Here is a 26,336-nt window from a genome sequence, read left to right as displayed (position 1 = left end):
CAGACCCCTTTGTAATCACTTCCCCCTCATCATCTACACGTATACTTACAGCATTAGAAAACCCTGGTGGAGCTGAAGACGAAGCATCAGATGTACGGTAATGGTCTGACAGGAAATCAGTATGTACCTGGGGATGCTCGGAAGCACACACATCTAATCTATCCTCTGGTAGAATATCAGATCCTAACCCGACTGCCAATACATCTTCAGACTGTCCCGAGTTCATTTCTAACGCGGATATATTTACACCAACATCCTCTTCATCACTTTCATGTCTTGACTCAGAGATCTGTTCTGTATCACTGGTGATAATGTCCTCATGTTGCCTCTCTGGGGGAAAACTAGCCGAGCTCAACTCTACATCCTCTGCAGCACCGTGTAACACATCCTCACCACCCAGAACGGTTTCAACAGCAGCTCTGCTTGCAGTTAGAGCGCGGCGATTGTTAACATCAAGACATTTTAGATTAATGGCGCTTGTTGCGGTGAGTTCATCGGAAACAACGGTCGACTCTGGGGATCTCTCCCCGACAAGCATTCTCTGGCTGTTTTCAGAGCAGCCGGGCTCAGATCCAACGCCAAACTCACTTTCTGAATGGAGCGCTGCCCGCTGAGGTAATGTGATTGTGTTGCTGCTGATGTTGTCGTCATGGTTACCATTAACCCTGGACTCTGAGGTGATTGCACTTTCGCCCAAATCTCCGCGCAGTGAGTCATCTATACTTGGCTCGCCGTTCAAAGGTGGATGAACGGCACTCGTGTCTGTTTCAGTCCTGCTTCCCTCACACGACACATCGCCGTGGGATGAGGACACGTCTGATTCACTCTCACCGCTTGTCTCACTTTCCACTTGTGCAATGAAAAAGACATCATCGATGGGTGACATGTCAGATTCCGAGCGATAAATAGAAGTGGGACACTCAGTACGTCTTGCCGGATCGGCGCTGATGCTTGAGTTTTCGATCACAACAGCTGAATATGTCAGCTGGCTGATCACAACCTGTGAGTCACCTTCTTCAGCCGGTAAAGGCGATGTGTCAACGTGATGAATACACTCTGAGGTAACCTGACTCCATGAGGTCACCAGAGACTCGCTAACCGAGGGAGGGGGGTGACGTGGGTCATATCTCATTTTTCCAACATTTCCCTCACAATCTACCTCTGCATCTCCGTTCCCTATCTCCTCGTCATCGACCTCATCAAGCACCATGACGGCAACCTTCCTCTCAGCCTGCATGTTTTCAGCTTCATTACTATTCATTAAAAGCAGATAATCATAATCATCGGAGATGGAGTGAGCGCGGTTCTCTTCTGGGTAACTGCTGGCTTCTGAGTCATCACAGTCATCTTTAACTAATCCAGATTGCAATGACTCACTGATGGTGCAACCAGACCTCAAAAGGCTCTGTTGTTCCATCACATGAAAGGCAATATGTGAGGACATGGATCCGTCTGAAGCTGGCCGTTTTAAAATAGACATTGCGTCGTCCTCATCCCCTACAACGCTTCCTCCTTCATCCGACTGTAGGTCCAGTAGTTCAATCACTGCCGCCTCGTCAACTAGGCCCCGACTGACGGCTGCCTCCAGGTCATAGCGCCTCGCAGAGGTGACATCTAAAAGGTCCCCTTCCTCCATCTGCGCTTTCAGAAGACGGATAACAAAGTCCTGCTCGTTTTCAAACCCCAACACGTCCTCAGAGGGTAAAAACTCATCTGGGGTCATATCGGTCCCCTCTGAAGCACCACAGAGTGACTCAGCATTGTAGTATTGGAGTGTTTGATGGCAGGATTGCACTGAATACTCAGAGTCAAACATCCACGGTGGTGAGACAACATTTGTTCTGCTCACAGAGTGGAAAGTCTGACTAAACATTTGGCTTAAACCTTCGCTTTCAACACCTTCGATGTCAGTTTGGAAACTATTTCCACAAACTCTCTCTGCAAATTCATCGGACTCTATGTTGTCCAGACACATGCTTTCCTCCCCTACATCAGGATCACCATCGACTAACAGGTCTGGTTGTAGAGCCTCGTCAAAGCTAAGTCTCCCTTTAACAGAGGAAACCACATTATGAGGATCACATGTGTGTTGTGTGTATTTCATCAAATCCTCCGGTTCTTCATTTATGTGCAGCGGCATCTCCAAATCTACCTGTTCTGAAGGATCGCCAACACTTAAAGTCGGTGTCGTTACATTTTCCTCAGTGTCTTCAGAAAATGTTGAATCGCCAAGAAAAACGTGAACCATTTTACTCAGCTGTCTATCGAGGATCAGGACCCTTTGTTCTGACTCGGGATCCACGTAACTATTCAGCATCAGGTAGGAGATGAATAACTGCTCTGCCTCTGCGTGAGTAGGGATGTGATCCACTTTTAAGCAATCTGCAGCATGAAAGCACCCGTCAAGTGTGAGTTTTCTGTACATAAGCCACGAGGAAAACTTGTCGTTGAGGTGATCAGCATCAGGGAACACATCAGGGATCTCTACAGATTTTAAAACCTCTGCTGTGTAAGTGTCGATCAAACCGCTCTGAACGGCCGAGGTGAAGTCCACCACCTCGGAGTTCTCCGGAATGTAAAAAGCTGCGATCTTTTCCCGATTAGTAAAAAGCGTGCTGGTGAACTCGTCGGTGGTGATTTGTTGGTCGTACTGGAATGAGGTTGGGTTAGGGATTCCCCCACTGGGAGGCAACACAAGTCCTATAAACTGATTTTCAAGCACAACGAGTGTGCTGCTAGAGCTCATTAAGTCACACTGAACAGCTGCATCCACCTTCAGCCCATCCACATTCCTCATCACATCCTCTGACGTAGCCTTGTGATCACTTAAACCATCACAAACAGACCTCAAAGAGCTAACACCCCTCCCCGATGTCAGTGATTTATATCCGCTGAGGCAGTCCAATATCAGTCTATTGACCTCCCAAGGTTTAACTTCCTGCACCGGCTCTGGGAGTGACACTTCATCAATCGTATCCTGGCAGGTCTTTTGCCTCTGAAGAATCTCCGCATGGACAGAAGCCGATATTAAACCACACTGAAATGCCCTCTCCGCGGTCAGCGTGTCCCCTGTGTAGTAAACCCTCAATCCATCACTGACTTCTTCGACCGCTATCATCTTGATGACGGGCTCTTCACACACGGGCCCTTCCCCGCCTGCTAACGCGGCAGAGACGTGTGAACTCTGTGTGCACTCGCTCGCTTCCTTCAACTTTGGCACGTGGTTCAGGGTGGATTCATAAACGAGCTCTTGTTTGAAAGGGTCGTCCCGGTCCGGACAGGTATGCGGCTCAGACTGTAAGAGGTCGGAGGTCGCGGGTTGGGCATCAGGGAGAGCGACCCCATTTATCTGACCAATCACGGTTCCGGTCCCATGCCCTGCATCGCTGGATTTTAAATCCTAAAGAAAATGAAAATTTGACAAATCACTCCACTGATTTCAGCATCAACATCTGTATTATTATCTGTGTCAAATCTGCTGTTAAAGTATTCAAAAGCAAGACAAAAATGTGTACTCACCAGCAGACAAATACGGGTATGTTAAAACATCATGTGCACAAGTGCGTCAGGGTTGCAACAGGAGAGCGACGGATAATACATTTAAAGCGATCATGCATCTGGGAATGCAGTGTCCTATCGTCTTGCAGAAAGAGCGTAGTTAGTCACATCGCATACTGGAGATAAAGGGGTTATGTGTCATATCTGTTATCCTGTTGAAGTCAAGCACATTAATAACGGCGACGTGTGTCAGATCAGAGCCGGCCGCGACTAAGCATGTTTACAGCACACTCAGATTTTCTGGGCTTCAAGTGTCTAAATCTCGTTTTCCCCGCAGCATGACAGAGCTGCAAAAGACAACGCTGTACTATGGGAAAAGAGGAAAAATGTTAGTCATGCAGCTGAACACCGGGTGGCGCTGTTTTCTAACCTATCATAAGACACAAATGCAAACCACTCAATAGAAGAGAGAGCCTGCTGTCCAACCTCTTCTGCAGAGGTCGTCTGATCCGAGCAATGCTGGGAGAGTTCTCTGTAGGCCTGATTGAGCTCCTTCAGCTGCTCCTGGGTCTGTTCTCTCTCCTCCTCCGTCATTCTGCAAGACAAATCATAAAGAATGTGGCTGAGACCGTCACCCGCAGACAAAGTACCGTGTGTGCATCCATCACAGAAGCTCCACTCACTTGTCACTGTGTTTGTTCAGCATCATTTGCGTGGCCCTCAGTGCTTCTGCTATCTGTTCCTTCTTAGTGACCATTTCCTCCACGGACACCTAGAACATCAGACACAACCGTGTTAACACTTTACATGCAGTTTTATGTCTATAGGACGACTTTGAGTAGTAACATACAATAACATATAGCCCAATAGGATTATAGTTAACAGGGACATGAAACTCAGACTCACACACTACAAGTATGTTAAACAACTCATTTACATATTTCAATTGACTTATTTATATACAAAATATCAATGAATTAATAAAGGCATACTGTACACTTCAATGACTATATTAAATTAATTAAACAAATCCAATGTATATGAACTTCAGACTTAACATTCAGAATGTGTGAAAAAGGAGTTGATTCATTTTCAAGGTTGTGGATTGTGGGAGCGTTGTATTTGACTGCAGTGTGCATTATTTCTTTCACTTCCTTACATTTTAAGAGGAATGGTTTCATAATTTAATTATTTAAATATGAAAAGGCAAAAGGTGTCTTTATTACATAGCAATTGTAGGAATTAAATTTCATTTTTATGCATAACGTAAAAGAAAATGTAATACCACATTATTTTATTAAATTAGCCGTACTTACATATTTGTTATACTTATATAAAATACAATAATATTGAATTTATGTGACTACATTTTAATTTAACTGTAGTAATCTTTAAATAAATGTATGTGTCCAGTGCTCATTATACAGATGAAAGCACGAACAATCTGGCTCAACTTTAATCACTCGGAAGTGAACAGAGACGCAAAACAGCCTCTGCAACGTGTAAAATAAGTCAGTTCTCAAGTTTTTGGAAAGTTGCAATAGTATAATATTATATGTGTAATTATAGTTGAAACCATTCAGGATCACAGTGACAATTATATATTGATACACTTACATTCCACATAATGGGAATGTTCACTTCAATAACGTCAGCTTTGGATTAAATGGACTTTATGGAGTTTATGGTTTGTTTCCTTGCTAATTTATTTTATGAATGAGTGAAATTGTTTGAAATGTGAGTGCTTGTGCAACTTTTTGTTTTATTGAATCAGTTGGAGGTGGTTGATATAATCAAACAATAATATCAACAATCCTTTGGTGTACAGGGGCTATGATAAAGTAATTCCAACCACTCCCTACGGAGTAAAATATATGGATTACATGAATCTGAAAGTAAACATTGTGTTTTTATTGCAAAACATAAACTGTGACAGTAAAAAAAAACAGAAAACACCAAGAAGAACACACGTGATTTACCTGGGGCTTATTAGACGTGTCAGTGTTGGCATTGCTATCTGCCAGAGCATTCCCATCATTGTTCGGGGTCTGTTTCACATTGGACATCCAGTGCAATAGTTTGCTAACTTTATCACCGTGCTCTCTCTTCTCCTCATCAACAGATCTCTACGATTAAACACATGGGGGTTTTGACAAGATGGTTAATAAAAATGTCAACAAACCACTGGATGGGGGGGAATGACAATACATTTATAATCAGATTAAAAACGCCATTGTTAGTTGAATCAAAATGTGTGTGCAAACAAAAGAAAAAAAGTAACCGAAGGAAATGCTATCTGCAGGTTTCCCTTTTATACTATAGATAAGCATATATTTACAAATGTTTAATTACTTATATGCCGAAACATACTGAAATGTAGATTTGGCCCCGAAAGCGTGGCTTTTCGTGGCCTCCAGTAACCGTAACCCGGTGTGACAGTCGTACACACTTCTCTCAAGCGCCTCCCTGAACGAGATTCTCCTCCTGGTCTTTGGACACGTGAGGCTTTTGGTGTGGAACTTCTCATCTTTGAGCACAGAGGCAGTGACTTTGTCAACGAGGCTGCCCTGGATGACCTCCTCTAGCGAGACTCTGTCTCGGGCGTCGGGGTTTATCAGTCCTCCGGTCAGGAGCTGGAATTCGAAACAGCGGAAAGCGACATCCTTGGGGAGGAGGTTTTCCTGCACGGCCTGGGAGACGGACAACGTCTTAGAAGTCTTTGGGTTCACGATGCCGTTAAATGCCTGCTCAAACTGTCGGAGCTGCTGATTCAACGCCTCGTCTGAAAGAGCTCTTTTAACCGCCTCGGAGAGAGTGACTTTCTCCCCGGAGGAAGGGTCACAGATGCCCCCGGTGCAGGCCTGGGCCTCCAACAGCCTCAAAGCGGTGGCTCGGTCAGTAAAGCCCTGTTGGAAACCCTCAAACACTGACAGCCTCTTCCTCCGACCGACGTCCCAGAATCCAGAAATAGGGCTCGTCACATCGTCCACGACAACCATTCTTGAAAATATGATGTCGGCGACCTCGTAGATGCTTAGAAGACCATTGCGATAGCTTTGGAGCTCAGACGCCTCTAGGTTCCTCTGACTCAGAGCCGACTCCAGACAAAGGCGTCGGTTACTCCTGACGTCCGTTATGACGCTACGTTGACTCCCGCTGGCGTCAACGACGGACGTTTCCTGCCATTCACTCTCCTGCCGTGACAGAAACAGATACGTGCTCTTGTCGATGTGTCTCCCCCGGAAAGCTTCGTACGCCGACATCTCGCCGCCTCGGCTGCTGCTGACAACAGACACTCTGTGAGAGCTGGTGGGAGAGGTGTTGGTCAGGTGTTTCTCACCAAACGGGAAGAGAAACACGCCACCGTCGACGTCATAAAGGCACGTCTTCAGTATTTCGGAGTAGTGCGCTTTTTGCCCGGTGTCCGGGTTGTGGAAACCTTTGGGGTTGCTGACCGGATCATACAGACTCTGCAGAGTCTCCTCGTTCAAGAGGTCCTGATCGACGGCAGCGCTGGCCGGCACCCTGACACCGGTCTCTGGGTGGATCAGTCCACCGGTGGCTACCTGGACCTCGAGGATCCTCTTGCCTTTGTATCTATCGAGGATCCTTTCCTCCATCGCTTGAAACACAGACAGCGTTTTGCCGGCGTGGACGTAGCCGCTAACAGCTTTCTGAGCCTCTATCAGTTTGTCCTTCAGGCCGGTCTCTATGATCCCTCTCCCCACAGCCTCACCCACAGAGTAGGTTTTCCCTGTGCTCAGATCTGTGAGGCTTCCTGTCGCAGCCTGCGCCTCCAGGAACTCAAGAGCATACGTCTTTGCTAAGAAACCCTTCTCAGCGGCTTCTAGGAAGGAGATCTTCTTCTTACTCGACTCCACGTAAACTCCAGCGATGACGGTTGGTTTTCGCGCGTTCTGAGCTTCTGGTTGGATGAGACCCGTCTCAAACTTACCCATGGCCTCTTTGTCCAAGAACCTAAACCTGATACTTCTGCTGCCTGTGGTTTCAGGGGGCTTTTGGGAAGTTGAATAAATCGCATTTGGGTTTCCCTCACTGTCTGATGGGTTTACACATGATTCTTTGATCTGATAGGTTCTGGCCTTAGTGGCGCTGTGTGTTTCTTTAGGTCGTCGGTCCGTTAGTCCACACAGAGCCATGTATCCGTGTGTTGTCACCGTCATGGGCTCATGGAGCTGGCTCTTACAGGACACATGTGAGCCATCTTTTTGGAGTGGAGTCAGAGTTTGATAGGTAGAGCTATTTGAGGGTTTCTTTGTTGGTTGTTCCATTTGATCTGGTTTGACTTGTTTCAGTCCTTCAAGAATATTTTCCCTCTCCACTGTTGTTATCTGCAGGTATGACAATATGGAAGAACCTTTAAGTTACAGAGAACTACAACACTTTTTTTAAACAATTACTACAACTGTGTTACATTTCAATAGACTATATTATTAAATATATAAATATAATATTGTGCTGCAGTAATGCTATCCATACCTCTGAGGAGTTCTTTTTGAGAATCTCGTCCCCGAGGTCAGATTTCTCACTTTCGTTGGACGCCATCTTCAGCCTCCCTGCATGTTCCGGCGTCAATGAAGCCTCGCTGTCTTTCATGTGGTGACGACTGGTTTCAACGACTTCCTGTTTGTTCATCCTCTGGTTTTCACTCTTCATCCCGACGCCGAGCGTCCAAAGTTTTTCCTGAAGACTTTCGACTTCTTTGACGTACGACTCTATTTGTTCCCGAAGGGATCTCGCTTCACTTTCCTTCAGTTTCAGTCTCCACTCGCTGTCCGTCGACTTGGCCGGCTCGCTTGACCGTTCATCGCAGAGGCTTTGCAAAGCGCTCACTTTTGAGTTGAGTTTAAGTCGGTCATCCTCCAGTTGGGCGATTTGTGATTTGGCCTTTGAGAGGTCGAGGTTGAGCTCCGTTTTTTCTTGCTGCAGTTCGTCCAGTTTGATCTGCAGCTGCTGATCCGGTTGTTGCTTCGTTTCCACGGCGGGTTGATGCGTCATTATCTGGTTGCCGTCTTGTTTGAAATACCTGTTTAGCATCTCTGCTAATTCTGCACTATGTGACTGCTGCTTTGAATTTCCACTTGAGATTTCAGATTGAAGCAAAATGAGCTTTTTCTCTATTTCAGTCTGCACTAGCAACAGCTGCCTCTCATAGCCCTCCTTCTGGAGTTCTAGTTTGCTTTTCAACTCCTCCAGCATGTTCTTGCACTTCTCAAGTTGTTCTTCCATCTGCCGGGACCTGAGCTGAAGGCCGGCGTTCTCTTGATGCTTTTGTTCAGCGTCTTTCTGGGAGCGCTGCAGGTTTTCTTTCAGCATCCTCACTTCAGATTCCAATGAGATGCTTTTCTCCAGTGCCTCGGCTTTCTCCCTCTCAACGCTCATATTCTCACGTTGCAGGTTTGATCGGGATTTGTCGGAACTCGACGTCACTTCTTTTAGCGCCGCTTTCTTTTTCTGAAGCTCAGTCTCCATCTGCAGTATTTGGGATTCTTTGCATTTTCTTTCTCTGGTCTCTTTCAACAACTCATCTTTAGTTCTTTGCAGGGAAGAGCTGAGCTCGGAGAGTTTAACATTTAAGTTGTCTACGTTCCTGTCTGCTGCCCTCCTGTCGTTCTGAAGAGCATACATCTCCTGCTTTAGGCTTTCTGTCACTTTCTCCGTGCTGCTAGTTAACCCTTTAATACTGTGCTTATGATTGAAAAGTTCCTCTTCTAATTCCTTGACTTTACTGAGATGTTTTTTGCTCTCAGCAGATTCTTTTTGCAGCTCTGCATTTCTTTTCTTCAGCAACATGTTCAAATCAGTAATTTCAGCATTCTGCACATGGATCTTCTCATTTGCTGAATTATTCTCCACAAACGCCGACTTCAACTCTGATTTCAGAGTTGCTATTTCTTTCTCAGAATTGGCCAATTTTGAATCTAGTGTTTTGATTTCCCGCTGCAGCTCACCCTTTCTTCTTACCTCCTCACTGTAGTCCTGCAGTTTCATCTGAAGCTCATGGGAGCTCTGAGATTTCTTATTGAGTTCCTCCTCAATAATCCTAACTTGTGATTTAGTGCTCTCTGCCTGAGACTTAAAGATTTTAACCTGCTGATCCTTGCTGTCGATTTCCATCGTCACCTGATCGAGTTTGGCTCCCACGTTCTTCAGATTCTTTTCCATCTCCGTGTTTATCCGTTTTAACTCATCTGCCCTGTTCTGCAACTGAGAAGCAGCCAATTCACGTTTTCCAACTTCCGCTTCAAGGTTTTTACATTGGAGCTGCGACGCCAGCTCGGATCTCTTCGTTAAGCTGTTTTCTTCTTTAGCTAATTGAAGCTGCTGTTTGAAGCTCTCCATCTCGCTCTTTAGAGACTTTACCTTTTGTTCAGAAACAGATCGTTCTTTAATCAGTGACTCTGTGTGCAGCTGAAGAGCCTGCATGTCCCTGTCAGATGAGATATTTATCCTCGCCAGCTCACTGCATTTAAACTGGAGCTGATCGACTTCTGCCTGCTTGGAAGCTAGCTCTTCTTCTAATTTGCTAATCCTGTGAATGTGTTCCTGCTCCAGGGAGCCTTTCTTATGCAGGTCACCTTGGGTGACCTTCAGCTGCTCTTTTAGGCCTTCGACCTCGGTGCTTTGGAAAAAGGTGTTTTGCTCCAACGATGACTTTGCTCTTTGGAGAGATCTGATTTCCTCCTTAAGTTCATTGATGGAGTTCTTCGTGTTCGCCGCTTCCTGTTGGAGATCCTCTGATTTCTGCCTCGTGTTGAACCTTTCAGTTTCCAAATCCATCTGAAGTCTCCTTATTCTGTTATTGCTGTCGTCCAACAGCTTTCTGTAACTCTGTGCTTTCTCCTCGGCCATCTTTGCTCTTTTCTGGGTGTGGACTAGTTCCTCTACTTTCTGCTGCAGAACGTTCGTCATCATGATGTCATCTTCTCCGACTGCAGATGACTCACTGTCGACTCTCGACTGACTGTCAGAAGACAAAGGCTGACCCTTTTGTTTAGCCTGGACTTGACTTTGCACCGGTTCCTCCGCACCTTCCTCCACATTTATCTCCCTCTGCAGTTTGGGGCCATCGTTGGTTTTCTTTAAGAGATCCTCTAGTTTCATCTGAGCTAAAGACGACCTGGCTTCCGATTGCTCGATCAACTGTTTTGTGTGACTTAGTTCCCGCTCACTGGCAGCTTTGTCTTTCACCGCTATTTCTAACTTGGTGCAGTACTGATTAATGTCATGCTCCAGCTGGGATTTGTGAAAGCTCAGATCACCAATTGTCTTCCGTTTAGTCTCTACGTCTCCTTCCAAAGCTCTCAGCAGTGCTTGTCTTTGGTCCAGCAGTGCCTCCTGCTGCTGGACGAGCTGCTTAAGTTGATTAATCTCTACTTCCCCTGCAGCTTTCTGGAGCTCCACGCTCTCTCTCCTTTTTGTATTCTCTGTTCTCTCAAAAGCCTTTCTGTTCTACAATGTAAAAGAAATAAGTCATCCACTGTTTCACACTCAATTAGAAATTGTTGAATTGCATGAATGCATGTTACTTCTTACCAGAGTGCTGCAGCCATAACAAACAAGCTCTCCAGGATTTTGCTATTTCAAGACGGCATGACTTCTTAGTTTGCCAGAAATATTGTGGAGGGTTGAAAATCACATTTAACAACATGATAGATTTATTTAAGATCATCTTGATAGCACTTGTGACTGATTTGATCATTTTTGCAGTACTTACAAAATACTACACAAACTCCTGGAGGGGCTTTGTTTTCCAACAAAAAGGCTGTATGAGAAAGACTAAAAAAAAGCTCTCTCCTCCCAGCAAGTCACCTTCACCAGCAGTAAGGAGATGCTGGACATGCAGACATGGCACCACATTTGCACATTTCCTTTGCTGTGCAATATGTCTTCAATCATGATGAGCTGATCATGATAGTAGAAACAATCCAAGGGGAATACACAGTTTGCTACATTATTTTACAATTCACTTCTTAGTGAGGCAGTGAAACGTGTTGCAAGACCGAGGAATCATGCAAAGAAGGCAAAGCTGAACCAGCATCGTAAGGTAAAGTGTCCACATAGTCCCAAAAGTCTAAAATGTGTTGCATAAGATACAGGAAATGTAGAAAAGCCAGAAAGTATTGGAAATATGGATTTCTCACCTCCTCGTCTTCAGTTCTCTTCAGTGTTTCACTGGCAAACTTCACATACTGCGTCATGAGAGTCACCAGAGCAGTGTAGCGGGTTCGGAGATCCATAAACTGTGTGAAATTAAGAAAAACAAGCATGTCATTCAGATGTGCTCGACATAGATTCCAGTCGTACTAAAGGCGAGGCACAGTTTTACCTCCTGCTGAATGGCATCAGAGGAGCTCTGCATCCTCCGTTTCTTCAGAGGGGATTTGTGTTGGGAGTCAACCATCGCTCGGAAGGTCATCAGCTGCAGTTCATAATCCTAAACAGAGATTTCTGTGTGAGTTTCTTCTCATTTTAGATCATATCTGTGTCGTTTAAGAGGTTTAAGATAAAATAGTTTACCTTAATGGCAGATGAATACTGCTCTGAGTACTTCTGACACTCATCAATCCTGCTCTGTTTTTGTTCAATTTCAGCAACAAGGACCTGAAAACAAAGACATTTTAAATATATGCTTATGCAAACTGTCTCTATCTTAAAGTAAATGAGTTCTTGTCCTACCTTCTGTTTGTTTAACAGCTCAGCCAGAGCTTTGCTGTCTTCAGGTTTGTTTTCTTGGGCCTTTAGCTGTGCTACTTCCATCTCTCTAACCCATTCATCAAGACTACTGTAGGAGTCTCCGTAGTGTTTCAGGGATTTACCAATACCATCCAGATCCCGAAGCCTGAAGTTGAAAGGTTAACGTCAATACTTACACTTATAATACTTGCACAGAAATGTCATCAATACTACATATAGTGCAAACCATCCTATGAGACGAACCTGCTGTCAATCTGGGAGTGAATGTTCTGCCATCGCTCGCTCAGCTGATCGGCTTTCTCCTTGTGCCAGTCGAGGTCAAAGTCGCGCTCGTTGTGCGCCTTAAACATGCGGTCGCTGATGAGTCGCGCTTTCTGCAGCTCGTCCTCCATGTCATGGAACACCTCCTGCTTCTCGTCGATCTCCGTCCGCCATCGCTGTGACCAGCAGGAGGAAGGGTTACTCACAATGATAGATTTAATAAACTGCCAAAGCTGGTGAAATGTTGATTCCAACCGTGTATCACCTTGAGTGTTGAAATGACTGTCTCAATGGACTTGATGTCGGAGTTCATAGCGTCTTCCTCGTAGAGTTTGGATTCGTAGGCCTTAACCAGCGCCTCTGCACTCTGGCTGTGCCTCACCACTAGGCTCACTGTTTTCAGTCTGCAACACACAGAGACACGTCTTCAACACGGGGACTTTGAATGCAACTATCGGAGGAGTAAACACATCTGAATGCTACTATGATTGCTTCTACCATGAAGGGAGCGTCTTACTTGTCCATATAGATGGAAGACATGGAGTACACTTGGCTCATGCTCTGAACCAGGACGGTGAGTTCGGAGGAAAGCTTCAGCACAGACGCAGAACCGGCAGCCTGTCGGAGGAACAGCTCGCACTTCTCCTTCATGACGTCAAGGTCCTCCTTCAGTTTGTTCAGCTCCGCCGTCTTCTTCTGCAGAGCGGCATGTAGAAAAGAAGGGTTCAAACAACAACACCGCCACTGTTGAATATGTTTCTATGATCATTGAAAAGGAGATGTGTACCTCGTGTTCTGTGATGCGCTGCAGGCTCTGCTCCAGGTCGTCTCTCTCCAGCGGCGTGCGGAGTTGCCTGATCAGGTGTTCTTCGTGAGCCTCCAGATGCATCCGGAAGTTGCGGATTTCAGAGATGTAATGATTGTACAGCGACTCCTCGTGTTCCTCTGTTTACCGGGAAAATATAATAGTAGTATAAAGTATAAATCATCACATAAGAGTGTAAAACATGTTTGAGTTTCAAACTGTGACAGGGCAGGCAAAAAACTATTTTAAATACAATACCACATAGAATAAAGGGAATGTGAGTTTCACAGGCATGAACCAAAAAGCACCACTAGGTGGCAGCATTGTCACAGTAAGTGGGGGGGGACATACAGGATGGACAAGTTGCTGATATATGGATGCAAATCATTATATTATTGGTTGGAACAAACTGATGTAAGCATGCATCATATTTTTGTTTTCCAAGGAGAAAAAAGTATTGAATTTTGGATTATAAAAAATATGAAGCAGTTGAGTTTTGTGTATTTTTCTGCATTTTTTGTCAAGTAAGTGCACAATATGACCAAGGATGTGATGCTATAAGGGATAAAAAAAAACAGCTTTTTATCCAGCTCGACTTTATCCACATCTCAGTGTTTGATTCTCATTCACAGCAATTCAACCATCTCTTTAGAAAATCTTCTTAATTCAGTAAAGAACCTAATTCCAAAAGGCACTAATGTAAGGCTTAAATGCTTAAAGAGCCATGTGTTTGCTTGCTTGCATGTTGTGAAGAATGTACACCAGCAGCTCCTTGTTTGGAGGGACATGAGGGGGAATCTGGGCCTTGCCTCTCTCTGCAGATCTGAGTAGTTCTTGGTAGTATTCCTTGCAGGTGGCAACATCGCTCTCTAACTGGGCGCAGTCTGCCACTGTGAAAACCTCAGATTCTTCGCTGTCTTCCAGGAACTCGTCAAAGTGGGACTGCAGGTTGCTCAAGACCTGCTGATGCTCACCCGGTAACATGGTCTTTATCTGCGGAGGAATAAAAGACAATGATGAGTCAACCATGGGCTTTGCATTTTCTAGTGTAAAAAGGAAAACATAATAATTAAACCGTACTGAGGCCACATTCCAGTTGCGGATGGCTCGCACGTCAGCCATTAGATAATGCCAAGACACCACACTCTTCATGTTGATGTGCGAGTGGTGCCAGAGAGCCAGGACATTCTGGTATAACTGCTCAGTTCTGAAGGGGGAAAAGCATAATAATGTAATGTATTCCACCAAAGTCAGGTCACCAGAGCTTATGCATTCAGTAAAAGTCGTTGGAATTCGATAAATAAGCTTCATTTTGAAGTAGAAGACACAAAATGATTCCTGCTGACTCACCTTGTTGCCATGTCAACCGCCTCTCGGTTGGGTGGAGGCACGGTGAAACACACAGACGGCACCATGGCCTCGTTCCCTGCTGGGTTGATGACTTTCCACTTGGCCCGGTGAGAGTTGCTGGCCAGTATGCACTCGTCCTCTTTATAAATGGTGATCTGAAGGTATTGGGGTAAAGACTATTTACTATATTTACTATAACTGTGAGCTGAGGTGTTATATGTTGCAGAGAAACCCTGTTTACCTCTATCTGCCGATAATCACAGATGGCTTTGACGGGGATGGAGGATCTCACGGGGCTTTCAGGGTTCCTGGGCTTGAGCTGCACGATATTCTTGGCCCGGCCGACTAACCCGGCTACGGTGCTGCGGTACTGAAGGAGCTGCTCTTTCTCATCCTGGGGACACAACATACCAAACCAAAGGTTGTTTCTTTTATTATTATCTGCAACCATCTCAACATAAACACACACACACACACAAACACTTCACAGCAGGTTACCATGGACTCCTGAAGGAGATCCTCCAGTCTGTGCAGGCTGCTCGTTTGATCACAGCTGTACTTTCTTTGAATGGAATCTTGCAGGCTCTTAAGGTAGTCCATGGACTCTTTGGCATCGCTGAAATACTGCACAGGGGAAAAGAGCGAGACATTAGATGTGACGGACAAATGCACTTTGCTGTACTGACTGAAAAACAGGCACCTCACCTCAAAATAAACAGCATTTTCTTTGAGATGCTGTTCTACACATGAGCAGAGCTGTAAAATCCAGCTCCACTGCGTCTGCATGGCGGCCCTGTAGGCCTGGAAGGGAAACACACAATACCCAGGCTTAATAGCTTGAAAATTACAAGTTTAATCATTGTGGGAGCGGTGTTCAGGGTGGAGATGCTGCCGTCACACACTGACCGCAGAGCGCGGCACAAATAGAAAACCCACGGGGCTTACTTCAATAGTGAGCCTGGCTGGGTGGTTCTTGAGCATTAGGCGTTCTGCCTTGTCCTGCACCGACTTGATCACTTCCTCCTTTTCATCCAGCTCCCTCATCAGGTCCTGTAGAAAAGACATTAAGCTGAGTATCTCTGGCATCCAGCCGCGGTAAAGACCCAGTGACTCCATCCTCTCACACAAAACCCATATCCTGTCTAACAGGGCTGAGTATGAAGTTGATCATTCAGGCCACAATACACCAAATCCCTTCACTGAGATTATCGTTTTATTAAATGAATGCGGCTGTAACGTAGCCAAACCTGTACGCCCAAAAGGAACTGCCTGAACAAGCCCCTTATTATTCTATCTGCACGCTAGATTTCACAGATTGTGTTACAGTTCATTAAAAAAGGCTATTTAAACAAACACATACAGCATGGTAGTCCCTCTTCTTGGAGATGTTGCTGTTGCGATCACTCCAGTCGAAGGCGACTTCCTCCTCCTCCTTCTCATTCAGCCAGATGAGCTCCTGAGTCGCCTGCGACACAAAGTCATGCAGGCTTTCCAGGGAGCTTTGTCGCTCTCTTGAACAGCTCTGGAAGGAGGAGACGTTCATAAAGTCAGAATGCAAAAAGGATAATAAAAAAAAAAGTGGCAGTATTTATAGAAGCACACATTTGAGATTGTTGACTTACCAAAAGGCTTTCATACTGCTTTTCTAGTTTGTTCAGTTTGTCTGAGTAAGTCAGTTTCAGGGGGATGGTCATCTGAATCTGGGAAAAGAAAACACGCTCCAGTTATTTCATTTCAAACTAAGAGTTAGGGGATGCAACTGCAGCAGCATTTCAGACGGGCTGTTTCCATTTAGATTATAAATAATACAGAGACAAACGTTGAGATGCTCACCTCACTCAATTTGGCATCTTTAAGACTCATTTGAAATTCTTCAATGGCTCTATGTACACTTTTGTGGCTCTCTAAATGCATTTCCACGCTTGGCATATCCGATCCCCACTCTGAACGATCCAGCTGCAACTTCAATTCAGAAAAAGAAAAAAAAAAAAAAAAAATCAGTATCTCATTTTAAGTGCCTACAATACAGTTACAGAACATCATAAACAAACTGATGGTGACTTCTCACCTGCATCTCTTCCACCCAGCTCAGGAGGTCGTGAACAAACTTCATGTTGACCTCCTCTTCCGTCATGTTGGGGTCTGCCAGCGAGGATTTGGATAAGGGCTTGCGGATCTGCATGTGTTTTAAATGCCTGAGGCTGCCTGGGTCCATGCCGCCACTGCTCCCCATGTAGCTCTGGACCGAGGCAGGCTGCAGACCGGGGGTCAAGGCGGGGGTCAGGCACGGTGTAAGGCTAGAGGTGAACGTGGACCCGGGGGTACCTAACCCCCCCGGGGTGAGTGCAGGAGTGAGGGCTGGCGTGTTGATGTTCTGAGAGAAGCCGGAGTTCAGGCTTTGCGTGATGCCTGAGATCATCATTTTGGTTTGCTCCGTCGTCAGCGTGCGACCTTTGCTGTACACAGAAGAACACTCTGCTCTCAGGGTCAGGAGGTCATCCCGCAGTTTTGACACCCTGCATTCAAAAAGGAACCGCAATATGAGACGTTTTAATGTACGAGAAAACAGTGTATTATTCTTGCAACAGGATATTACTTTGTACCGTTGGACAAGGTGATCTGCAAAGGGGAATTTCCCATCCAGGAGGATTTGGATGTCCACCACTTGTTGTCTGAGGATATTCTCACACTCCAAGAGGTAGCCGGCCACCTCGGCTTCGTTTTGGAACTGAACACCGGACTCAAGACGTTTGGTATCCTTAGCGGAGGAAAAAGAAGAGACTCAAAACTCGAGACAAAGAATGCACACACTGTATTTATTTATCCCACGTCACATTGAGTGGAACAGAGATCGCACAAAACTTACAGACTGCAGGGCCGTTGTTGCCAACGCCAGCTTGTCCTCTCCGTTGACACAGTCCCGCTGCACCCTGTTGGCAATCTGCTGCAGCATCTCAAGCCTGCAAAAACAATCAGATTCAAATGTTGGTTTAGAGTTAAACCAAAACAGTCTTCACCGTGCACACCGTCACCTCACCTGGATCCATAGGTAATGCTGTTATTGAGAAACACTAAGCTTTGTGAAGGCTCGGTGTACACGGTGTCACTGGAGCCGAAGCTGGTGAAGCTGGTGAAGCTGCTGTTGCTAACCGACGAGTTCCCACTCAAATAGGCCATCTTACGTTAGGGTAAACAAACCCCTCTGTATCCAGAGGGGTGATCCAGCCTCCACCTAGCCTCGGCCGTTTGACCGAGAGCATCGGCAGCCCTTACTGATGGAGCGGCTCTCAGCTCGCTCGTATTTATAACACCCCGGCCAGGTGCCGAGCGTGTAAAGTGACTCCCACCCTGAAAATTATGTGCGGCCCCTTAGGGGATGAAAAAAATGAAGCAGCAGGTTGAGACAGTGTGCCTTTATACAAACAGAGGCTGCTGCCAGTTTTCACCACACCCAAGATTAATACTGTAAATATGTTGTGTTTGTTGACCGTGAAGGCAGAAACGAAGACATAAGGTTGTCTAAACTATTGTAACGGAGAACGGCTATGACGTTGGAGTTTCCATAGAAGTAAGATTTACTCTGCAGACATCAGATCAAATACGTGACTGAGCTTGCAATAAGGAAGCAACCACTCTTTGTGTTCTTTCTATTTGCAGGTTTCTGCTTATTAAACGTAACTGGATCAGATTTGGTTCCTGAACTGAAAGCAGGGTTTTTCCACTATTATCTTACACAAGCTTAATTTGCTAGCTGCTTATCACCTGAGTAGGAATAAAACTCACCCTTATCATAAACAAAGCTGCAGTGGATCTAATCAAGAAATATTGGGTACAACAGCTCATAAATATCTTGATAGAAATCATAGTGTGTGTGTGTGCAACGGTTCAGTTAGGAGATAATAAACTTTAATAAACATTAATAAATACAATCAATCTCTGACACAAACAGACGCTCAGTGCAGCAGAGACATTATTGGGCTTGCAATATGATAGTGCAGCACTCTGCCTGCACCGACCTCTGATAATGTTATGCTGACTCACGGAGCATATTTTCTATTTTATCCAAAAACAGCAGCACACAACTCATAAATCCTAGTTTGTTGCCTTAAACATTCAGACATTTTATCACATCCAAATACCAGTTGAATGATTATTTCTGGTTGACAAGTAAGCCGTAATATTAGATTGTGAAGGTTGGACCTTTAAATCCCTTTATGTTCATCCAGAAAAGTATTAACACGCTCAGCGCCTCCACATACCTCTCCACTTCAGGCCTCAGGCTCTTCTCTCTTTCCAACATGGCGACAATTAATTTGCCCCATTCCTTCTCCACGTCGTTAGGGTGATGACCCTGGGGTAACAGAATACGTCCGAACTCGATCCACATCTGCCAGAGAAGACACAGACGTGTTAGAGCCGCACGCACTGCAATGTGTGATCCAAAGCAACTTGTTCTTCTACGGCGGATTCCTATACCTCAAGCATTTTATAGAGATTCTGGATTTTTGTCTTCTCGTTCTCTTTCAGCGGGATTTCATGTTCTTTAAACTGCAGATACTGTGTATAAAGTGCCTGCGAAAGAAAGCAGAGATTATAATAAAAACATTTTTGTACCATAAAACATCAGAAGAGATATTAAAGGAGACAGATTTGTCCATTCTCTCCCCTCATCTTTGAAACAACAGCATTAAAGTGCTTTTGCTGTTAATAGCTATCGACCTCTTGCTGTTGCTCTCTCACAGCCATCAGTATCACGTTCAAGTCTTACGTAGATGCAGGTAGATACCCTTCACCTGACCGACAGCACATGCAGATTCTAAGCACCAAGACATGAAAATGAAGCGGATTATAATTTGAATCTTCAGTACCTTGAGTTCCACAGGGTTGTTGGGGAATGATCTATCTGACATTACGGCCACGTTGTGTTTGATCCACTGGCTGAGGTATTTGATCATGTTCTGGTACTCCACCCATTTGATATCAACATCCTGTTCAGAGACAAAAGGATCATCAGCAATGAAGCACTTTTCAACACCTTCACATGGATCGGGTTCCTGGTGGACCGAGGCCATCCACTCACGTTAGGATTGATTCCATCGACGCCGTCGGGTACTTTGGGGAAAGCGTCGTACAGCGTCGACACGTATGTGATGACGGATTTTTCATCGGGTGACTGAACGTCGACGTCTGGTGAGGGAGATAAAAACCAAAAGAAAAAAAGAAAAAAAAGACAGAAATCAAAATGAGTGACAGCAGAAAGACGATGAAAGCTTTCAGTGTTTTCTGAGTGCAACCAAACATGAGTGTGTGTATGGATCTCACCCTCGGGGTCCAGCAGTCTGGCAACCCCCAGCTGTTCAGCTACACAAAACGCGTTCTCTAAATTTGATCGGTTGGCCTGTGTCGACACGTAGCTCATGTCAATCAGGTCCGGCCTGCAACAGAGGAAAAGAGAGACCAGTAAGGCAAGAAAAACTAAACAGAAGACCACCAACCCCACTGAATTCATTGTCTTTCGATGTGAAAGTACCTATATTTATGAATGATGGCGTTGAAGAGCCTCCCGTCCCTCCAGGAGGTTGTGAAGTTGTCACATCGTACGCCTACGTAGCCCTCGGTTATCTGCCTGGACCAGAACAGCAGCCTCTCCTTGGCTGTCATGTCCTCGGACTCCCCCGTCACATGGATCTCCGAGATCTGTCCAGATGAATCAAGATGACGTTAAATGACGCAGAGACACCGAAAAACAAACCTGTGAATAACAGATCTGTGAGATTAAGACGTCACCTTTACCGAGTGGCAACAAAAAAATATCATAAAAATCCAACAACACAGGCCACAGCCCTAAAACAACACCCTCATGTCACAACAAAGACTGAACATTTTAAGCGTCTCATAGATAGCATTTACTGTAGGAAGAAAAAGTAATTAAATATTCAAATATTTTCATTTGACTCAAGTGTGAATTCAGTGGAAACGGGGGTAATAATTTCCTTATCTGTTTCATTCAGAGAGCTGGGTAATAAATGACAGAATAGTTTTATAACGTGTTATACTGAAGATTAAGATGACCTCAAACACACACACAGGAGGAATTCTACACTGTTATTGGCACGGTGGCTTTAAAGCACATTCATGACATCTGAACAGGAGTTTCCAACCACATTCAGGAATGTTGATTCATGCCTTTTGTTGTTTTTGTGTATCACAACAACTGAAACTGTGGAAACACAAGAAAAATACTGTTCAGTTTGCCGTGGAAGGTACATGGGACACATCTTAAAGGTCTGGTTCTTTTTTCCATATCACACAACAAAAAACGAGAAGGAGATCAATCAATCACTCAACAACATAGCACCATCCTGAAGAAAACACATCATAGACCAGCCTATCTAGACTGTATAACTGTAACCCAAAAACAGAGTACGGCAGCAACTCAAACTTCCCAAGATGCAATAAAAGACCCAGAGGCCTCACACCAACGAGCCAAATCCTACTGACTGTTGAGTCTCTTTCTGCTGGACAGGCTGAGGTTTCACGACCACACCGTGATGCAAAAGGATGCAACAGATTCAAGACTGGGAGACGCATCCCAGATCCACATGCATCCATATAATTAAACTGTTGAAGAAAATACAGACGCTGCCGTGTTCCAGTCTGAACCCATTTTGCCCTCAAAAAGACTCCATAATTATCTAACAGGGTGATTTTCAGAGTTTGCCTGAAATCAACAACAAGTCCTTTGTTTTGTTAATATAAATATGAAGTAATGACACCATAATAGCAGATTCTATAACTCTGGCATCCGCAAGTGCACAAAACATAAAGAAGGGGGGACAAACAGCAACCGATACAATAAATACTGTAACACACGCCTCCTAATGATGCACAGGAATCCCAATAACATACGAAACCAACTCTTTTAGTGAGATCACTGATTAAGATCATTAAAACAATAAGACAAAATGTGGTCTGAATGTACTTGACAAAACCAAAACCCCATCAATCAAACTTAAAATCACAGACTACTGCTCCTGTCATGCTAAAACATTCTAAGAACAATGAACCACAATGAAGGGGTATAAGCTGCTCTGAAGAAGTGCTCTACTTCCTTGATTTCAACACAAGTTAAATTCCACCCCGATCAAACCACTTATTAATCTATCATCCATCTCACCAATAACTGCTATAAATAGCACGTTCAAAGTTTACCTCACGCTGGCTGGAAATAATCTTGGCAGGGGGTGGAAGATCTTCCACGTAACCAGAGCAGGTGTAGGCCCGTCGTCTCCTCCTCCTGTGTGCTTGAGAGTCACATATGATCTTGGCGAACGCGTCCTCGCTCCCAGGTCTGTCATTACCCCTCAGAGTCCGCAGCATGTGCTCCACTGCCCCAAAGCTCACCGCCCTCCTCAACTGACGCTGCAGCAGCTTCTTCACGAGCAGACCGTCTTTACCTCTGGAGGTCGTGTTCACACAGCGAAGCTTTCCTTCTGAAGTGGACCTGCCTCTGTCCCCGTCTGTCCACTCTGTGGACAACCTTCCCGGCCCGTAAGCTATCCCTTTGCTTGATGGATCACAGGGATGTCTGAGGATTAAAACGGGTACTTCTCCCACGTAGACGCCTGTGCTGATGCTGTCCTGCCTGGATAAACGTTCCCTCACCTCTGATGGTTTATCCGGCTCCGCTTGGGTCTCCTCCGCGTTCCCATCGGGGCAATCTCGAGGCTCCGCACTGCTGCAGATGGCCTCGGTCGCAACAGCCTCGCCTCCGCGACTCCTGAGGGATCCGGCGGGCTGAGAGTCCTGTGACTTCCTCTTCTTCCTCTGAAAATAGCGGCGGCCTTTGAGCTCTTTAGATTCAAGGCTCAGTGGAGCTTTCTTGGGGTCGACGTAGCATTCCTCTTTAGGGCCTCGGACACAGCCACAGATGTTTCCCATGGCTGACAGTCATGCAGTTCCTCACCCATTGACAGGGCTGGACTCCAAACAGGGAAAGAATCCAGATCCAGATCCAGGAGAACCACGTTCCCACTGCCAGAAAGCCAGTGTTCACGCTGCGTGACGAGCACACAATAAACGGTGACAGAGAAGCCGGCAGCCAGTTCCACTCAGAGCAGAGTTGACTTTTCCCTTTTTTCGTTGACTCCCAGCTGAGAAGTGGTCAGCCTCCTTCCCTCCTTCCCTCCCTCCCTCTCTCACTGCATTTCTCTCTCGCCTGCTCACTCTCTCTGGAGTCTCTCCTCTGACACTGGAATCCTTTTTGACCTTTGAAACATTTCTCTGGCTTCGCTAATCCAGCACAAACACCATAAATGCACACGCAGACATGGCCCCCGTGCTTACGTCTCCCAGCCGGAACAGAAAATACTTGTGGATAGACCTGTTTTTTATGCCGGCTAGTCTGCTTCGTCTACACAGTAAACACGTGCACGTCACAGCCGATTTCCCATGATCTGTGTCTGTAATGAGGGGTGGAGGGAGGACACAGGGTTTAAACTGCAAGTGGATGCCAGCTGATGGCCACCTATTATGCTGTGAGAAATTTTTGGCTCAGCAAGTTTGGCCGCGTGAACCAGACAGAGTCCCGGCCGGTTTCAGAAAAAAGGGCTTTGAAAAAACAGAACGGCGCAGGTCAACGGGAGCGGCAGGAGCAGCAGGCAAATCCGAGCTGGACAACAACGCGCTTTTACTTTGTCTATTAATCAAGCCGCGTACAATGCCGGAGCCAGAGGTGGGGCTTAAGTCCGATGGTTTAAACAAACACCATTATCTGAACAAATCACCACCGCTGCAGTTCACAAAGGGGCAAAACGCTCTGACCAGGAAGTGATTCACCACATTAAACCATTACAGCAACAGCATGACAGCGCAGTGTGCACACGTCCACCAGCGGAGGAATCCATCAATACGTGGAATACTTGTCAAAAAGAGGAATGAGTGAGCGTACGTGTACCGCCACCACACAGCTCAACTAAAAATAACAGCGTGCCGCCGACAGCTCTACAATATTTAAACGTCAATGAAGTTTCCCCCGAAGGTCAAAGTCACCTGACGGCCCACACAGTTCAAACTACAGTGTACCGATTACTCACACTGCTACTTATGGCCGGCTTATGGTCAAACTGTTAAATACTGGTATTACTGTAGTATTAGATTATGTTTGTACATTCATATTTGTGTTAAATATATAGTTTATAGAATTGGATGTGAATGAGTTAAACAAATGGATCATGACTATGTAATTTTATAGAGAACAATACATGATAATAATAAGAATAATAAGAATAATAACAATACATTTCATTTTTGAGCACTTTTAAAATGATCATATACCAACATACTAAAATTTCACAGCACACAATATCATCACACAACACAGTGACATCACAGAGTCGGTGGCAGTCAGTCGGGGTAAAACAAACCAGACAAACAAGCATAGACAACAGTGGATTGCCACAGTGGAGCTTTATCACCCGGCACCGACTTCATACCAAAATAAACAGTACGCTCGGCTCCGTGTTGCAAGTGAAGGCGTGGCCACCATTGTGAAGAATAGAATAGAATCAACTTCTTATCTGTGCAGACATGATCAGTCAATGGATGGAGTCCCCTTAACAGTGAAATAGTGAACCAGCTGTGAGCTGGAGGACTGAGGGCAAACATAACAGGACACACTTGTATGGAAGTTACTATAAAATAACAGCCTGCAGCCCATAAAGTATATGAACCCAAAACACAGGAACGGATCCTGGATAGTCATATAAAGAAAGTGTTCATTCATGCCAATCTGCTGTCATTAAATAAATCCTAAAGGTGTTCACTGTGACTGAAGCTTGACATTTTCTCCTTCCCCTGCTATCGATTCAGAATCAAGAACAAACAGGCCCGTCGCTGCTGGGCTTGCATGACACAGACAGCAGCAGCTGCTGGCATCAGCCCCGACGCTACCTGACAGCGAGTCCAAACTAAATTATATTATTAACTACCATTATTCCACTGAGGGCGTTAGTCAGACAGATTCAATCTTGTTGTAATGTAATATGCTAACTCAGTACCAGCCAGCGAGGCATGTGGCGTGTGCCAAAGATATTAATAATCCAATGTCAGACAGTCGGAGAGGGGGAGAGAAGGGAGGAGAGAGTGAAGAGGAGTTAAAGTATGAAGTTTTGGAGAAGAGCCTTTGATGGACACCTGGCTACTCCTGGTATTCACACACAGACGAACCCACTTGGCATGATTTGTGTCACACTCCAGTAATAAAATGAAAAGTATTTCCTCTCCCTCGTACACAGAAAATACTGAAAACCATCACAACTCTCCGAACAGCAAAGCTCGGAGTTATAAGTCAAACATGAATTAAAGTAAGCCTGGAAACCACTAACATCATATATTACACTATAATCTCCAATGAGTAAAACAGCAATCACCACATTCAGCATGATGCACGCTGCACAGCTTTGACACCTTGTGGTCAAAAGTAGAAACATCCATTTTATGGCTGTGACTTAATCCGGCAGACATTTGACATGCATATTAATATAACTCAATCCCAAAACATTTCAGGATGTCTGTCGCACTGAAATATATTTAAAACTCTACAAAGACAAAAGGCAACTCTGTTGAAAACAGTTTGTATTCCAATATCTATAAGATCAATTAAGATGTAAAGAAACACATAAACGGCCCTTATCAGTGTCAACTCATCACTTACATATAATACAATGAGATTAAATTAGTAAACAACAACGCTGACCTGAAAGTGCAGGATTATGGTCCAGATCAATCCCAGGGTGAGTTTTGGGTTGCCGTCTGTGATGTCATCATTCCTGATATTTACAAGTTTGACCTGATGACAGGAAACACCTGATTAGCATAATGCACATTCACAATTCATCCACGTGTTCAAACCCTGCTCTTGAGTTTCTAAATCTAAATCACCATTACATTTCCATTTTGTACTGCTTTAACTGTCATTTAACAAGCACCACAAGGGGGCACAATAGTCATTATATCATGATAGGGAAGTTACCACGTAATCATGTGGGTCTGAAGGCTGCTTCTAATTAAATGCTATAAACCTTATAAGATTGTTTTTATTGTCCACCTATCAGAGGAAAAAATATGTATATTTTTTATTTATTGATGGAAAAAAACCTTGATCTGATGCTAGTCTAATGCATCTAAATTAATTCTTTTTCTTACAGGTTATTTATTCCTCCAGTGTCATCTGTAATAACTGAATCAATAAGCAGCAGGGACAGATTTAAGGATGCTTAAACTGTTAGACCGCTTTGACATTTTATGACAACAGATGATGCATGGATGTGTCTGACATGTAACAATAGAACAACTCATTTGTGTCCATCTATGATGCCTTTGTCTCGATCCTTACGTCACATCTGGCTACAGCTCAGCCAGGCTGTGTTCTTCATCACATCCTGAGCGGTGGGGGAGGGGAGGGCAATCAAAAGCACTCTGAAAAACCCCAGCGATGGGATTTGGAGTCGGCGCTCCTTAAACGCTTGCCATTACTGTTTGTGGGAGCTGAATGGTAATTTTCATTAGGGAAGGAAAGGAAAAATGCCAGGAGTCCAACGGCGTGTCATGTTAGGAATAATCACCGCTGAATGGAGCGCCGCCACACAATGTGGCACTGTGTGTCTCCGTCGGTCTGAGCCCACATATTCAGACACAGTGAGCC

General features: G+C 45.0%; 1 protein-coding gene across 3 annotated transcripts in view; it reads right to left on the bottom strand.

Annotated features, from left to right (window-relative positions):
- dst (dystonin) overlaps positions 1-26,336 on the bottom strand; it is a 91,537-nt gene that overhangs the window by 41,532 nt on the left and 23,669 nt on the right. For all 3 annotated transcript variants that reach the window (XM_084021834.1, XM_084021835.1, XM_084021836.1), the window contains 31 exons: positions 25,389-25,481; positions 20,163-20,329; positions 19,955-20,067; positions 19,713-19,819; positions 19,501-19,620; positions 19,109-19,204; positions 18,892-19,019; positions 17,499-17,592; positions 17,236-17,390; positions 16,701-17,148; positions 16,466-16,594; positions 16,255-16,332; positions 15,993-16,154; positions 15,578-15,682; positions 15,338-15,433; positions 15,131-15,256; positions 14,874-15,026; positions 14,633-14,787; positions 14,363-14,489; positions 14,092-14,275; positions 13,265-13,422; positions 12,995-13,173; positions 12,743-12,881; positions 12,460-12,653; positions 12,199-12,361; positions 12,040-12,123; positions 11,849-11,956; positions 11,664-11,762; positions 5,478-5,624; positions 4,182-4,270; positions 3,985-4,093 (listed from right to left, as the gene is read on the bottom strand). In XM_084021834.1, the coding sequence (XP_083877960.1) occupies positions 3,985-4,093; positions 4,182-4,270; positions 5,478-5,624; positions 11,664-11,762; positions 11,849-11,956; positions 12,040-12,123; positions 12,199-12,361; positions 12,460-12,653; positions 12,743-12,881; positions 12,995-13,173; positions 13,265-13,422; positions 14,092-14,275; positions 14,363-14,489; positions 14,633-14,787; positions 14,874-15,026; positions 15,131-15,256; positions 15,338-15,433; positions 15,578-15,682; positions 15,993-16,154; positions 16,255-16,332; positions 16,466-16,594; positions 16,701-17,148; positions 17,236-17,390; positions 17,499-17,592; positions 18,892-19,019; positions 19,109-19,204; positions 19,501-19,620; positions 19,713-19,819; positions 19,955-20,067; positions 20,163-20,329; positions 25,389-25,481 (4,305 nt within the window). The remainder of the gene's footprint in view (positions 1-3,984; positions 4,094-4,181; positions 4,271-5,477; positions 5,625-11,663; positions 11,763-11,848; positions 11,957-12,039; positions 12,124-12,198; positions 12,362-12,459; positions 12,654-12,742; positions 12,882-12,994; positions 13,174-13,264; positions 13,423-14,091; positions 14,276-14,362; positions 14,490-14,632; positions 14,788-14,873; positions 15,027-15,130; positions 15,257-15,337; positions 15,434-15,577; positions 15,683-15,992; positions 16,155-16,254; positions 16,333-16,465; positions 16,595-16,700; positions 17,149-17,235; positions 17,391-17,498; positions 17,593-18,891; positions 19,020-19,108; positions 19,205-19,500; positions 19,621-19,712; positions 19,820-19,954; positions 20,068-20,162; positions 20,330-25,388; positions 25,482-26,336) is intronic.

The sequence above is a fragment of the Eutrigla gurnardus genome, assembly GCF_963514095.1.
Source record: "Eutrigla gurnardus genome assembly, chromosome: 11".
In the NCBI taxonomy this organism is placed as follows: Eukaryota; Metazoa; Chordata; class Actinopteri; order Perciformes; family Triglidae; genus Eutrigla; species Eutrigla gurnardus.
Note: the sequence above shows the minus strand (reverse complement) of the source record. Positions and strands in the feature narration are given on the sequence as shown.